The 15,573-nt window shown below is 31.7% G+C and overlaps 2 protein-coding genes across 7 annotated transcripts; one reads left to right on the top strand and one right to left on the bottom strand.

The window, feature by feature from the left end:
- Nucleotides 1–1,759: 1,759 nt before the first annotated feature.
- On the top strand, nt 1,760–6,565 carry LOC127239207 (DNA repair protein RAD51 homolog 4). 6 transcript variants are annotated; one of them, XM_051257246.1, is made up of 10 exons: nt 1,768–1,917; nt 2,964–3,037; nt 3,198–3,312; nt 3,388–3,469; nt 3,630–3,767; nt 4,492–4,602; nt 4,688–4,769; nt 5,191–5,261; nt 5,860–6,009; nt 6,331–6,565. In XM_051257246.1, the coding sequence occupies exons 2-10, from the start codon at nt 2,998–3,000 to the stop codon at nt 6,352–6,354; spliced, it is 813 nt and encodes a 270-aa protein (XP_051113203.1). In that variant the 5' UTR covers nt 1,768–1,917; nt 2,964–2,997; the 3' UTR covers nt 6,355–6,565. The 6 variants fall into 6 exon arrangements, with proteins under 6 accessions (XP_051113205.1, XP_051113202.1, XP_051113203.1 ...); XM_051257247.1 differs by having other exon boundaries at nt 1,773–1,917; nt 4,492–4,512; nt 6,326–6,565; XM_051257249.1 differs by having other exon boundaries at nt 1,775–1,917; nt 3,408–3,469; nt 6,326–6,565.
- A 545-nt stretch (nt 6,566–7,110) lies between these two features.
- Nucleotides 7,111–11,452, bottom strand: LOC127239206 (ruBisCO large subunit-binding protein subunit alpha). Its single transcript, XM_051257243.1, has 8 exons — nt 11,275–11,452; nt 10,996–11,185; nt 10,298–10,419; nt 10,003–10,207; nt 9,567–9,712; nt 9,180–9,486; nt 8,644–9,095; nt 7,111–7,673 (listed from the first exon to the last, which is right to left on the bottom strand). Exons 1-8 carry the CDS (start codon nt 11,329–11,331, stop codon nt 7,368–7,370), a joined length of 1,785 nt encoding a protein of 594 aa, XP_051113200.1. The 5' UTR covers nt 11,332–11,452; the 3' UTR covers nt 7,111–7,367.
- Between the last annotated feature and the right edge of the window lie 4,121 nt (nt 11,453–15,573).

Here is a 15,573-nt window from a genome sequence, read left to right as displayed (position 1 = left end):
CAAAAGTAATCTACAATAACTGAAAGAACGAGGATCATATAGTCTGATAAGGGATGACCTGGTGGTATAGGGGTTGACGTGTGACCGTGAGGTGATAAATTTAAACCACGGCGTCTCAAATCACCTGCCATAATTTGCAGGGTATTAGGTTCGGTCGGAGGTTTACCCAGTGTGCATTTTTTGGTGACAATTGGAGGTTCCCGCATCATAAAAATAAAATAAAAAAATGAGGGCATATGTATATATGTCTATGGCCTTGAAAAGGTCAAGTTGGTACGTGGTCCATAATATATATAACCATAAGTTGGTATGTAATGTTGCATCAGTAGTACTTGCTGGACCATTTTTAGTCATTGTCAAAAGATTTTTTGGTATCAATTAAGATCAAGTTCATGTACACATATAGCAAAATAAATAAATAATATTGCCAACTACCTGTTATTGGCCATTCCCAGGCCTTACACATTCACCTATCCTTTTCTATACTATACTTACCATTATTTAATCCAATTTTCATTTAGGAGTTACTATCAAAATCCATCATGTCACATAAAAGGGAAAAAAAATTAGAAAAATATTCCGTAAGGAATGGCCCGGATATTTGAAAATGGATTCGTGACAGTGAGGACAATGATTATTTTATTTTGTTTAATCGAATTTGAGGTCATGTGTGAAAATTTGAATTTAATTTAGTATTAAAATGATGTTTAATAAAATATTTTGTCAGAAAAAATATATAATTTTTTGAACATATATAATTAAAATAAGAAATTTTGAGAGATTTGTATTAAAGATAATATTTTTCTTAGATTGTGTTTATTTTGTAAAATAATTTTAATGGATATTTTTTACTTAAAATAGAGAGGATTGTGTAAAAATATATAATTAATATATTTAATATATTAATTTTTTTGAAAATATGGATAAAATTATTTTACAAAAAGAACATACCCTTATTAAAGCATTTCCAACCCACTATATTAATACAGTAGTTTGGGATGATTTTGGGGGTTGGACTCCAACCCAACTTCATTTTTAACTTCATAAATGGAGTTTGTAATGTACCTATATTTTATTTGTTAAGTTAAATTTTTGTATATTTTTATTATTTTTTAAAGTTTATTGTGTAATTTTATATTTTTTAAAAAAAGTACATAATTTTATATTTTGAAAAGTGACATGTAATTTTATTTTTTTAAAAATCATATATAATTTTATTTTTAAAAAAATAATGTATAATTTTTTTATTTTAAAAAATATTTATTTTATATATTTTTCATAAAAATTGAATAATAAGATAAAAAAAAAATTGAATATAATTTATAAATAAGAAAAATTAAATAAAGGAATAGTATAAAAAAATATAAATATAAAAATATATTTTTTTTTAGAATAAAAATTGAAATTTATGATTAAAATAAAATTATTATAATTAATTAAATTTGAAAAAATAAAGTAATGGATTTCCTAAGGCGGATTTGAATTTTGAATTGAAATTTAAATAATAATAATTTTGAATTTGAATAATTATATAATGTGATATAAATATGTATTGATATTTTAAATGTAAAAATGATATTACTATAATATAAAAAATAAAAAAATAAATATTTAATTTAATATTTTCAAAAATAAAATGAATTGATAAATAATAAAAATTTTGGAGAATCATCCAAACGAAGGCACAACGTTGACGCTGTCATCCGCACAGAAACTGAAACTGCCACGTCACCGTCATTTTTGTAAATTTTAGTATTTTCCCTTTTCCATTTTCTAATAAATTATTATTTTTTAAATAAAATTTACCGCCCTCACCCTCACCGTCTACTTCCGATACCGCCGCCGTCAACGCCATCGTGTTCACCCGCCGCCGGTGCTGCTTCCCTACTTCCGTCCAATCGCCTCTTCCTATTTCAGGTACGGTTTGCCTTGCAATTGCGATTTAATTTTTCGAGCATCGGTTTTGTTTGGGGTGTCTGGGGGAGTTGGTTGTCTGCCCTTGTTTGTTTACGATATTTATGGCTTCTGCGTTCTATTTTTGGTCTATTTCCACACAACAGTGGTAGATCTCCATCATCACCGCTTCAATCTTTTCTGAAAATCCGTTTGCATTTGTCCATTGCAGTTTAATTGTATAGCGATCTATTTCTTACTATGCAAAATTTATACAGTTAAAAATTACACACTCATGATTTTAGCGCTTCTTAGTGGCTTTTGCAGTTAAAAAGGCTTTTAGCTATTATGTTAATACTTGTGGTAAATTTTGAGTTAAAAATTTTAAGTGACTATTAGGATTGATGTGTAACTTTTGTCCATGGAAGTTAGGGTGTATTTGGTACAGATAATTGTAGAGAAATGATAAGTAGATAGTAGAATAAGATATACTATAAAATAGAGAAGGAGAATTGATTTTTCTGAACAGTGGATTCAATTGAGAAATATGATATAGAAGTGCAGCAACACAGATGATTTGATTTGGTGGAAATTATATATTGTGTTCTAGTGGGGTGAAAAGAGAAAAAGAAAAGAAAAAGAGAGAGAGAGAGAGAGAATTGATCGATTAGAGTAGATCATGTATTGAGTAAAAGATGGTTTTAATGTAGTAGAAATCCATGGAGAAAAATATTTGTTTAGTCGGTGATTTTTTGTTTTGGTTTTAGTTTTGATTTAAATAGTAATTTAGATGTGATGTTTTGTGACGTAAAATACTCTATATATAAATATAAAGAATTATGGACGTTGAATAGTATCAAAAAAAATATATATCAAATAAACACATTATGCATATTTAAATAATATTTTCGTCCAGCTGCAAGGTTGTTATTTGATTTTTGCGTAATTGTACTTGACATTAAAAATATTCTTATATTTGAATAATTTACTCTACTCTACAAATGTCATTGTATTTTTATTATAAGAGATTAATAAACATATTTTTGTTTTTTTCTCTTGATTTGTACTAGGTATTGATATAATAATTAATATTAAAAGATCAATATGCAAAAGTCAATGACAACCTTCTTGCGGTATGGAAGGAGTATGTATTTCTCCCCATTTCTAAGTGCATATAATAAAAACGAAAACAAAAAAAATAATATTTATTTCTTAATTTTGATTTCTCTTGCTCAAAGAAATAAGAGAAGCCAAAATATTTACATTTTGTTGTCTGCGTTTCTCTGTATCAAATGCACCATTAGGGAAATACCAGCTGTTCTTTATGAAGGAGAGACAACACCGGCCACTATTAAATGGTATTGAATTGCTAAAGGATGCTCGACAAAACAAGTGCAAAGTATCAACTGGATGTGAAAGGTTCAATTTGCACAACATTTTTAATATCATAGCATGTGTATAGCTAGAATTATGATGATTTCTATCCTTGGCTAGAATCGATGCTCTTCTGGAAGGCGGCCTCTGTGAGGGTCATGTAACTGAGCTAGTTGGACCATCATCTTCGGGTAAAACTCAGGTACGAGTCCCTTGCAGTTTTTAATTAAGCTCAATTTAGAGGTTGATGCAATTTCTGCTCTTCTCCCATTTAAATGCTTGGAATTTATGAATTGTTAAACTAAAGTTGGATGTTTTAGCTACATGTTTGTTGCTGTTCTAACGAGATTTTTATGGAATAGGTTTGTCTCAAGTCTGCATCACATGTGGCAAGAAACTATTCAGGCACCGTGATGTATTTTGACTCAGGAAACTCCTTTTCTGCAAAACGAATTTCACATTTTCTGAAGCAGCAGCCGTTAGATCCTTCTAATGCTGAGGTAAAAAATCAGTCATTTATTGGTTCGTTTTTGTTAAAAAGAAGTTACGCTTGGTAAGATGCATTTGGATTTGAAAATGGAGTTACATCTCATTTGAACTACATCAAAATTTTAATCCATTGTTGAGTCTTGTTAAATTCATATAAAGAAATATTTTGAATAAAACTCATTATTTAGGTATAATAGAGATTTTTTTTTAAGGTAATAATAATTAGTTTGATGTCATTATAATCATATATAATCAATTTTGCTCTCATTATCATTTTCTAATCCAGATTTGTTCCACTAATAAAAATTTATCAAAGTTAAATGTACGTTGTTACTAATATAACTAGGTTTTGGAATGAATTTAAATATGCCTTGGTGTATGAATGTATTCTAAGTATTAAAAAGTGTGCTCCAAATCCATTTTAAAGTGAATAAAAGTTATAAATGTTTCCAAAATCCAAACAAGAAAAGTATTTGGACTACGGATTTACATTCCATTGAATTCCATCCAACCAAACAGGTCGTGAAAGTGCTTCCTGTTGACTCCCGGGAAACCTAAGTTCAATCCCGCACAAATTCTTGTGCAATTTACCATTCCATCCTGTTTGACATATACTTATGCATGGACTTATATGAGTTTATAATACTGTGGTTACTGTTGGTAAAAATAACAGTGTTTACTAATTCTTTTTCTTCCTAAAATCCCTCTTGTGATGTATTTTGGTGTTCTCTACAGGGAGATAAAGTCCTTCAACAGGTAATGAATCGTATAGTATGCCATTCTGTATACAACATCTTTACTCTCCTGGATATGCTCAGTAAGTTGATAATCGATTTGAAATCTCAGGTTGGCCTTCGCATTTGTTTATATACCTCCCATTTCCTTGCACCTGCTTCTCCTTTTTTGATAATATTGATTTTTCCGATTGCAGATTCAGCGCCAGGTGAGAATGCTTATCATCGACTCTCTTTCATCACTTATAGCCCCAGTTCTTGGCGGCGGCGGTCCTCATGGTATATGCTATGCAAAGATCGACATTTCTATCACCGAATTTGATATTTTTGAGAAGCCAAGTGATGTGATATATCGGCATTTACTTGTATATCATTATTTTTAATTTGAGCTAGCTTGTGTTGCTTTTGTGTTGCTTTCCTGCTTTTTTTATTTTCGAACATGAATTTACTGGATACACTATTCAAGTAGGTGATCAAGTTCATCAACATGTCACAGTCTTTTATATGCCGAGGGATTAGATTTCATCAATTTAGATGGTTTGCTTACAATTTAGATTGTATGTGCTGTTTATTGAGAAATTCTAATTAGTGTGATCAACATAAGAAATGATCAAACTAAAGAGATTCTAAGAAATATCGTTTTCTGCCATTATATCCACTAAACTAGCGTCTGAAAGGTTTATCTTTTACAAATATACAGGACATGCCTTGATGGTTACTACAGGATTCTTGTTGAAGGAGATTGCACACGAGCATAACATTTCCATCCTGGTATTGTTCCCTTCAGGCTTCAATTTTTGTTTTTTGCCATGATATTATTAGGCTCTTTTCTTTGCTGGTGACGGGGTATTTTGAAATTATGTCTATTTCTCTCTGAAGTTTCGCTTTTGTAAATGTACTTAATCTTGCCCCTTCTGCATCTTCTACGCACAGTAGTATCCCTGTCTATTTTTCATATTTTATCCTGTATATCCTGTGTATCTATAACCAATGTATTTTTATTTTTTTTAATCTATCGTTAAAAGTAACTTTTTTATTCAACCTCTCAGAGGTGTTTTGTAGTTAAGTTTTTTCTGGACCCAGATATTTAATTAATTTGTGATCTAACAGTTTTCGCAAGTAGCCATGCTAAAGAGATTATTGACTCTATTTAGACAAAGAGTTTCGGAGTTTTGAAAAAATTTGAGAATAGTAAAAAGTTTGTATTTGATGTGATATTTTTAATACGTTTTAAAAAGCTATCGTGGATAAATAGTACCAAAAGGTTAAAAAATGTCTATTTAAGAGCCATAGATTTTCCATATCCGGGATTTCTTGGATGAACTTTTGTACATTGTCAGTTCAACTAATACAAAGCCTAACACGTCAGGTGACAAACCATACGGTTGCTGGAGAAGGCGGCAGTTCAAAACCTGCATTGGGAGAGAGCTGGAAAAGCATTCCACACGTTAGGCTTCTGCTATCCCCACACGATGCAACAAGCAATAGCTGTGTCTCAATACTTAAACATCCATTTCTGGTATGTACTTGTTAGAATATGAAATTGAAATTCTCTTTTTTAATAATAAGAATACGTACATACTTATAGTGATATATAAATCGTCTTAGTAAGGCAAGAATCCTACGGATCTCTTAAATAAGATAGCTATCATAAATATAATATATTGTTTCTAAAGATATTTTAACGGTCTTCTTGTCGGCTTCGGATGTTACCTAAATGCAGTCTTGCATATCAGCAATTTGTGCATACATTTGAATCACTCGGCTGTCGTTCTTGTTGCTTATGCTTCATTGTGATCTTATGTGTTTTATACATACGAAAATGTTTGTATTAGGCCAGCACAAGTTGCCACAGCCAATGTAGGGATCGACAAGCATTGTATGAGGCTTCTTCATGCTCGGAATCTCACCCAACCTATTGAATTTTGTGTCTGTAAGTTGAAGGTTAATTTGCTTTAATTCCGTCTTCTTTCCCCTATTTTAGACTTTGCTTCCATTGAAATCGCATGAAATTGGGTATTTGTGAAAAAAAAAAGTTGGGTATTCAGTGAAATTGTTACTTTGTAATTGAATAACCGAAAATAGAAATATGTATATTTTCTGCTTGACGAAATAGAGCATAATATTTTATGAAAAATTACATTCAATCTATTCACTCAACATTTTTACTTATTTTCATGTGAATTGAATTGATAATATAAAAAATAATATTTTTTTATTGAATGATTGATTTTTTATGAATATATAATGTATATTTTATATTAATATTTGTGTATATTTATATTTTTAAATAATATTTGTGGATAGTCTCTTTTAGATGCTAAGAATCGAGTAGAGAATTTTTTCAAATGGCTCCATTTGAGAATGTGACTGAATAGACTGAACATATATTTCATATACTCTCTCCGTCCTTTTAGCAATCTATCCATTTTTTTATTTTGGTCCGTCTCATACAAAATATTCATTTTTTTTCTTTAGTAATTGTGTCATCTACCTAACATTACAAATATTCTTCCAATTTACAATATATTACACAAATATAATAATAAAATTAATTTAATTTTTTTATTTTTATTTTTACTTTATCTTAATATAATACTAATATTTTTAAAACTCTCAATAAAAAGTAAATTGATATATAAATATTGGACGCAAGGAAAGTACATACTCTTACGCGGGATAAGTGGCACCTTGTCCTAGGCATGTTTGTGCAATTCAACAAGATCTTTATCCACCCTACAATTTGAACAATTTTCATAACTAAAGTTCTTCATATAACAATTTTAATTATCCCCCTGCTTCCCTCAAAACCTCAAGTCTTGCATACTACAAAAACACTAACACAACAACACAAATTTCTTCTTCATCTCTATCACATCACACTGAGTAGGATCCGATCGGCGGCTCGCCGGAGGCGGCTGCCGCAGCGGCTGTCTTTGGCTTGGGTTTCTCCACCACAATGGCTTGCGTCGTGAGCACCATTCCGGCAACTGAAGCTGCATTCTGCAACGCGCATCGTGTCACCTTGGCAGGGTCGATAATTCCGGCCTCTACAAGATTCTCGTACGTATCTGTCATCGCATTGTACCCGAACTCCCATTCGCTCGCCTTCACTTTCTCCACAACTACCTCGCCCTCCACTCCCGCGTTTTGGGCTATCAGAGCTGTCGGCGCTACTAGTGCCTACCAACAAGGAAAAAAAAAAACAAAGAAAAACATAACTTGCATTTTTTTTAATTTATAACAAACCAATGTTCGAAACACTAACATGTGTTGTCAAGCATGAATAAAACAGATGATTGCCGTGCTGACCGGAGCAAATTAACGATTAGTACATGTACAACAAAAGGATAGTACATGTTTTTATTTAACCCAATGTATGGTAAATAAAAACATATGTTGTTAATTCATACTCGTAACTATGTTGTATGAATATATATATGTATATTATGTTAAATAAATTATTGTTCGCACTATGTTGAATTATACATATACAACAAATATATAAATAAATAGATGATTACTATGCTGACCGGAGAAATCAACGATTAGTACATATACAACAGACAGATAGTACATGTTTTTATTTATCCCAACGTATGGTAAATAAAAACATATGTTTAGTTCATAGTCGTAACTACGTTGTATAAATATATGTATATTACGTTAAAATAAATCATTGGTGGCACTATGTTGAATTATACTGTCTCCGTCTCACTTATCATATCCATCTTTTTATTTATGTCCGTCCCACTTATTTTGTCACTTACTTTCCTAATATGTTCTATTCTCCCCGGTAGTTATCTTAATTTAATCTATAATTACTTTTACTACTGTATTCTTAATTATTTACTAATTATGTTCCTCCTAAATTCTGGTGTCTACAATAAAACAGACATAATAGACCGAACAGAGGGAGTAGAATTCGACGCAGTTACAACAAGTATGAATAAATTGTGTATGTATACTTAATACTTATATTGTGTTGTCGGCACTGTGTTAAATTATAATATTAGTGTCTACCCTATATTATGTATTGTCAGTACAGTGTTAAATTTTAACGGCTATGAATAAATCATGTGAATGTCATATATATGCATGAAGATATAAAGAATGCCGAGTACCAAATCGAAGAAAAAAAAAGAGAATTTACCTTCTGGATAATATCCGCGCCAAGTCGTTCATCTGCGTCCTCAAGCTTGTCCTTGATAGCCGAAACATGAGTCGAGAGATGGACGAGAGCGGCGCCGCCGCCAGGGACGATGCCCTCCTCGATGGCAGCAAAAGTCGCATTTTTGGCATCTTCGATCCGAAGCTTACGATCCTCGAGCTCTGTCTCCGTTGCTGCACCGACTTTTATCACAGCAACCCCGCCGGACAATTTAGCAATTCTTTCTGCAAGTTTCTCAGAGTCATAAACTGAATCGGTTTCAGCTAGCTCCTTCTTAAGCTGAGCGATCCGAGCCTGTAGTTCGTCCTTCGTCGCAGCATCAGCAATGATGGTTGTCGAATCTTTGGTGATGGTTATCTTTCTCGCTATACCTAACTGGTCTATATCCGTATTCTCCACTAGCAATCCGAGATCTGTCGCTTGATACTCGGCCCCTGTAGATGTAAAGTTCTACCATCAATATCAAGAACTTCAATTTATTCAAGTGTTCTAAATTGTAATTGTGATAGATCGAATACCGGTCAAAATTGCAATATCTTGAAGAATAGCTTTCCTTCTTTCGCCAAAACTAGGTGCTTTAATGGCGGCGACGTTCAGAATGCCTCGAAGCTTGTTTACAACAAGTGTAGCTAAAGCTTCTCCGGTAATATCCTCTGCAATAATAAGCAGAGGTGATCTCAACTGAGTCGTTTTCTCCAGCAGGGGGATTATGTCCTTGATTGCCGAAATCTTCTGGTCTGTAACCAAAACTCTTGCATTCTCGAATTCGACAGTCATCTTCTCGAAATTGGTAACAAATTGGGGGGAGATGTATCCTCTATCGATCTGCAAGCCAAGAATGAATGGCATTAGCTTGTCGTTGAATCCAAAACATGACTCATGGAAGGGAAGAATAAAATACAGACCTCCATTCCTTCTTCAACAGCAATTGTGGTCTCAAAGGAAGATGATGACTCGATGGACAAGACACCATCTGGTCCGACCTTGTCAACTGCATCAGCAATCATCTGGCCTATGCTCTCGTCATTTCCAGCAGAGATTGAAGCAATGGCTGCAAATGAGATTTTCAGAACTAGGGGTGAGCACCAAATTCAAATTCTGTAATTCAATAAGATGAATTCAGTACTAAAATGTATACATGAACAGTAATGTGAATAAAAATGATAAACCTATAGATTTTCTGTCCAAACTAATGACTCACTAACTTTCCAAAATTCGGCAATTACCAAATATTCATAGCTCCCGATTGGAAGTAAAGAAACATGGTATTAACTGACTATCGAAATTTAAGAATCCCAACGGATCAATGTCTTTAAAAATCAAAACTAATGAACAAAGTACCTTTGATATCTCCACCCTTAATTGGTCTGGCTTTATTTTCAAGCTCGTCAACCAATCCCATCACCGTTTTATCAATCCCCCTCTTCAATGAAACTGGATTGGCGCCAGAGGTAACATTCAGAAGGCCAAGTTTGATAATCTCGCGAGCAAGAACAGATGCTGTTGTAGTCCCATCACCAGCCGAATCATTTGTCTTGCTAGCAACCTTCAATTCCACACAATCAAAAGTCGAGTCACAAACAATCAGCTACTCATTTCATAATAGAAAATCTGCGACCGTAACACAAGAACTAACCTCTCTAATCAAAGCAGCCCCAGCATTTTCCATGGCATTAGGCAACTCTATGGCCCGAGCAATTGTAACCCCATCATTGACCACCTTTGGGGCCCCAAATTCATCCAAGACTACATTTCTGCCTGTTAATGATTACACAAAATCACTGATTATGGATACTGACATATAAACACCGTAAATGTGCTGCGCTAATTCAGTTCTAACGACAAAATTGCACATAATGTACAGATAGATATACTCTCCCCAACAATAGTCCAAAATAAAACTTCACTTGCTCATTATTAGCACAAATTCTTTAGATCACAGAAAGCATTCAAATATTGTTCAACAATATCATATTCACCTTAAATCTTCACATCACTCAAAGTTCAATTTAGGTTAAACCTTTTCCCATTGTGACAACACAGCACACACAAACAAAGCTACTTAATCTCATACACACAAGATCAAAATTTTTAAGGAATTTAAGCAAAATTCTTAGCCCCTATCATAAATTAAATAACAAAAAGCACTAAATAGGTTCCATTATCACAATTTCCCCAAATTTACAGTGGAATTGAGACTTCTGCCATGGAGGTTTGCAGACTCTACGCCTCTACTGAATCCAACTAACGGAGGACATTAAAACTGGAAACTTAAATACTATCAGCTAAAAATGGAAACAAGTAAAACCGGAGCAGCTTCGCAAGAACAGATACCTCGGGGACCGAGAGTGAGACCAACGGCATCGGCAAGCTTGTCGATACCAATCTGCATTGCAGACCTCGATTTCTGGTCGAACGCAATTTCTTTAGCATTGGCTCTCACTGCAAACCTGTTCTTCGCTTGCCTCTGCCCGAAATTCTGCCCCCGCTGCAACCGACTGGAGCTCCTGCTACAAAATCCTCCCTACAAGCAAACGGCATAAATAATCAGATTAAACAAACAAAGCAAGCTACCAAAAGAGGTGAGATCAAAAGGGGAGCAGAGTACAGTACTTGTTTGGAACGTGAAGGGAGGATGGAGGCAGTGGAGATAGCATTGGCGGAAGCCATTTGAATTGATTGTTTTGGGAAGAATTGGGGATGGGGTTTTGTGGATAAGATAACAGCCAGAAATGAAATTGGAGCAGCAGAAGAAGAAGAAGTAGGGTTTATAGGAGCGAGGGTATCCAGAAGATTCTTCCTCCTTCGGCTCGGCTTGGCTCGGCTTGGCCACAGAGTGATGATGGGCGCTGGGGCCGTATGGCTCAGATGTGTTTGTCGCCAAGCTCACGCCATCTCCGTCGTCCAAATGCTCTCTCCCAGAATGGCTCAATTTCCGCAGCATATTTTAATGAAATAATTTTACAGATAATTATGTTAAAAATATAAAATATATTATTTTAGATTAAATATTTAATATTTTAAATTTTTTAATAATTTTTTGATATTTTATATAAAATATTATGAATTTTTATTATTTTTTTTTGAAATTGCAATTAAAAAATTGTGTGGGATGAACAGACTGATTGTATATTTAATTTGTGTTTTTTATGTAAAAATAAAAAGGGTGAGTAATATATTAAGATATTAAATAATTTAATTAAATTATAAAATATAAAATTTTAATTGTCATTAAAATATATAATTATATTTTAAAAAATATAATAAAATACAAATTATATAAAAATGGCGAAAAATGAACCATATGAATATTTTACATGGGATAGAAAAAGTATTTTTTAGAAATATATTTGAAAATTTTTGTTGTAAGAACAAAACAATGTATTTATTCTATCCAAAATATTTAAAATTTACCAGTATTATTTAGATTTTACTTTTTTTTAAAAAAAAAATTATAAATATTTTATCAAATTTGATTTTAATACAAAATTTAAGTAAAATTTTTTTAAATCAAAACCAAAAAAAATACAGTATATGTTTCTTTTGATCGATTTTAAAAATTTTTGGTTTAAATTTACTAATATAATTTTTAGAATTTAGATAATGAATCACTCCTATTAATTTAATAAAAAATATATTATTATAATGTTCAATTCAATTGTCTAAAACATATTTATTCTTAAGCTAATATTTTTTATATATCTAAAAAACTCAAATGAAAAAAATAAATTAAAATTCTGATTGTTTTTATTTTTTTATTTTAATTGTATTAAGTACTTTTAATATATATATAAACAAAATTTTCAGGCTCTGCCAAACAATAATTTCTGACTCCATTATTTGATATATTTACAATGGATCTTATCGGCGGGTACGGTGCCGGATCCGGGTCCTGGGTCCTTTAAGCGGGCTTTGACTCCAAACAAACGGCTCCGGACTCTGACGATCTGCACCGAAACAGTAACGGACGGACTGGACAGTAGGAATTCCGATTATCTTCTCTGAACTCTTCCGATTTTTTTCGAAATTCTTTCATCGGCCTTAGAAACGATATATTTTGGCTCAGTGCATGGTGCAAAATGACCTGAGGTAACCACGACCGCAAGATAGGAGTTTGGCGCGTCACTCTAAGCCCTCGACGCCCACCAGAATTAGCCATCGAAAAGGCTTTTACAGTCGGAGGAAACTCTAGGGCATGTTCTTCAAAATTTACTATTTATCAAAAAATTTCTCTAAAAACTAAAATCAAATACCTATTTTTTTTATATATATTATATTAAAAATTAATTTCACATCGTACTAATTAAAAATTTTTAAATCTCAACTCGAAATTCAAATCCTCAAATAAAGGCACCCTCAACCCACAAAAACCTCCCAATCTTGCATAATTTTTAATCCTCAAAAACTAATTTACGGATGGGCTTTGACGAAATGGGTTGAATTTTAGATATGAGTTTGGATTGGGCCGAGTTAAGGAATAAACCAATTTATTTATATATATATTATAATTATGTTATTTTAACTACTAGTAGTATGTAAGCATCAATATTACACAGGTGTAGTCTCTGAGATCTTCAAGGGATTTGCTAACAACATATAAAAATATGGGCCGGGGTTAAAAAAATGGGCCGGGACAAAAACAAATATGGGCCTTTATTAAAATTATTATATATATTATTTAACATTTTTTTAACTATTGATTACTTATTTAATTTATTTGATTATATTATCAATAAAATATAGTATTATATTTTTATTAAATGTTAAATTTAAAAAAATTATTTAAATAAAAATTTAAATACAAATAAAAAAATTAATATATATTTTTATATTAAATATTTATAAATTTTATTATATATATAAATATATATTTTTAAAAAAAATGGGCCCTTAAAAGGGCCCAAAAAATTGGGGCCCTAGTAATTAGTGCCGGCCCTGGGTGCTAGCTAGGCCCATAGAACCATATTAATTAATTAATTAATTCATTCATAACACACGTGTGTGTATATATATATACTAGCATTAATTTTATTTATATTTTAAATTGAACTTTATTAAATAAAAATAAAAATATATTTATGTTTATATTTTAAAATAATTATTAATTTAGTTATAAACATAAACAATCATCAAATTGGTATACACCGTATATCAAAATATTATATGATATTCTTTTTATATATTGAAAATATTAAAATTGCCAATATTATATACTCGTTATCGTAAAAAAAAAATAAAATATAAAATTGATACGTATATAATATTTTTACATTAATTTATTTTTTTATATACAATATGCATGATATTTGATGTTTTTTCATTCCTGAATGCAAATATACAATTGTAATAACCAAGTTACAATTATTAAATAAACATCATCAATATTAATCAAATAAACATCTACATTAAACATTAAACAAACACACTGTAAATCAAACTCCAATTGTATTCAAAATTGTTAATTACAATTACAAATAAACACGATCGTCGTATTGTCGAAACAAATAAAAAGAAAAAAAAAAAAATGTGTTCAGCTGGTGTTGCCATCTCGGAACGGTGCGCGACACAGCGGACAAGTTGACCGTGTCGTTAACCATATATCTAAACACTCCGAGTGGATACAATGTCCGCAAGGCGGAAACAATTTTACTCTCTCTGTCGCCAAAAATTCTCCTAAACAAATACAGCATTCCACTTGGTGGAATCGGCTGTCGACGACAGAAAGGTTTTCGTAAAAAGCGACCGGAATATCGTCGATTTCCGCCCGATCCAGTCCTCTTACTTGGGACGGTTCTAGTGGAAAATCGACGGCCGGTGCCGGCGGATTTGAAGCGTTGGAACGACGATTCCAACGCGTGTAGAAATAAAAAAATGTAAAGAGTGCTAAGAGGAAGCACATGAAGCCTAAGAGAGTGTAAAAGGCTATTCCTTTTTGGATTTGGGATAATGGCCCCCCTAATTGTTTTGAAAACAACGATCCCATGGGATAATTATAAGTAATGTAATTTATATTAATATTAATATATTTATTTAAAAAAAAAAATTGATAAAAAAGAAATATTTTTGTTGCACGTGGTCTAAAACAAACAAACCTGTTCCTTTGAAAGCCTTCAAGCGCCTTTTAAATTTCAACCTCTGAAAACAACACGTGCACCTCACGCGCCTTGTGAGTTGGATGACCTGCACCGCTTTGTCAGTTCTTAGTAGAAGTATTCTTTGCACATCTGTTTATATATGAAATATATTAACTGAGAGTGCATTTATATATATATATATATATATATGAAAGATTTTAACTATCAATACGCGTTGTAATCAAATTTAGAAAAAATAGTTTGAGAAAAAGTCATACCAAAATGGGTAATAGGTTGTTCGCACTGAACCCAATCGATACTACTTTGGGTGTGTTCTTTCATGCCATTTTCAAAATAATTTTCTCCAAATACATCAAATTTGTGACAACTCTTGTTTGCGGATATATAATTAATGATTGCATTTTTTAATAGTTTGAACTTTTAGATGAGATGATCATTCAGCATCCTATCAAAGTTTGACTAGGTCTCGAGTTCGAATGTTTCTGTTTCTAATTTTTACTACTCAAAATCTAAACTCCCAGATAAACACACCCTATATGCTTTTGTCAAATCGCGAAAAAATTATATATTTTATAATAATAATAATAATAAATTTATTTAATACTCCTATTAAGTTTTTATAAAATAAAAATAATATTAATATTAATGATACAAAATAATAATAATAATAATAATAATAATATTAATATTTTTTTCTAACAAAAGTCAATAATTTAACTTGGATTGAATATAAATTGAAATGGATAGTTTGTTCACCCAATTAAAAAAAATATTTAATGCAATTTTAATATAATATTAATAATTTTTTTCTAACCAA

The sequence above is a fragment of the Andrographis paniculata genome, unplaced genomic scaffold (genome assembly GCF_009805555.1).
Source record: "Andrographis paniculata isolate CXL003 unplaced genomic scaffold, ASM980555v1 Contig77END, whole genome shotgun sequence".
NCBI lineage: Eukaryota > Viridiplantae > Streptophyta > Magnoliopsida > Lamiales > Acanthaceae > Andrographis > Andrographis paniculata.
The sequence above is the reverse complement of the archived record's forward strand: the minus strand, read 5'-3'. Positions and strand labels throughout refer to the sequence as shown.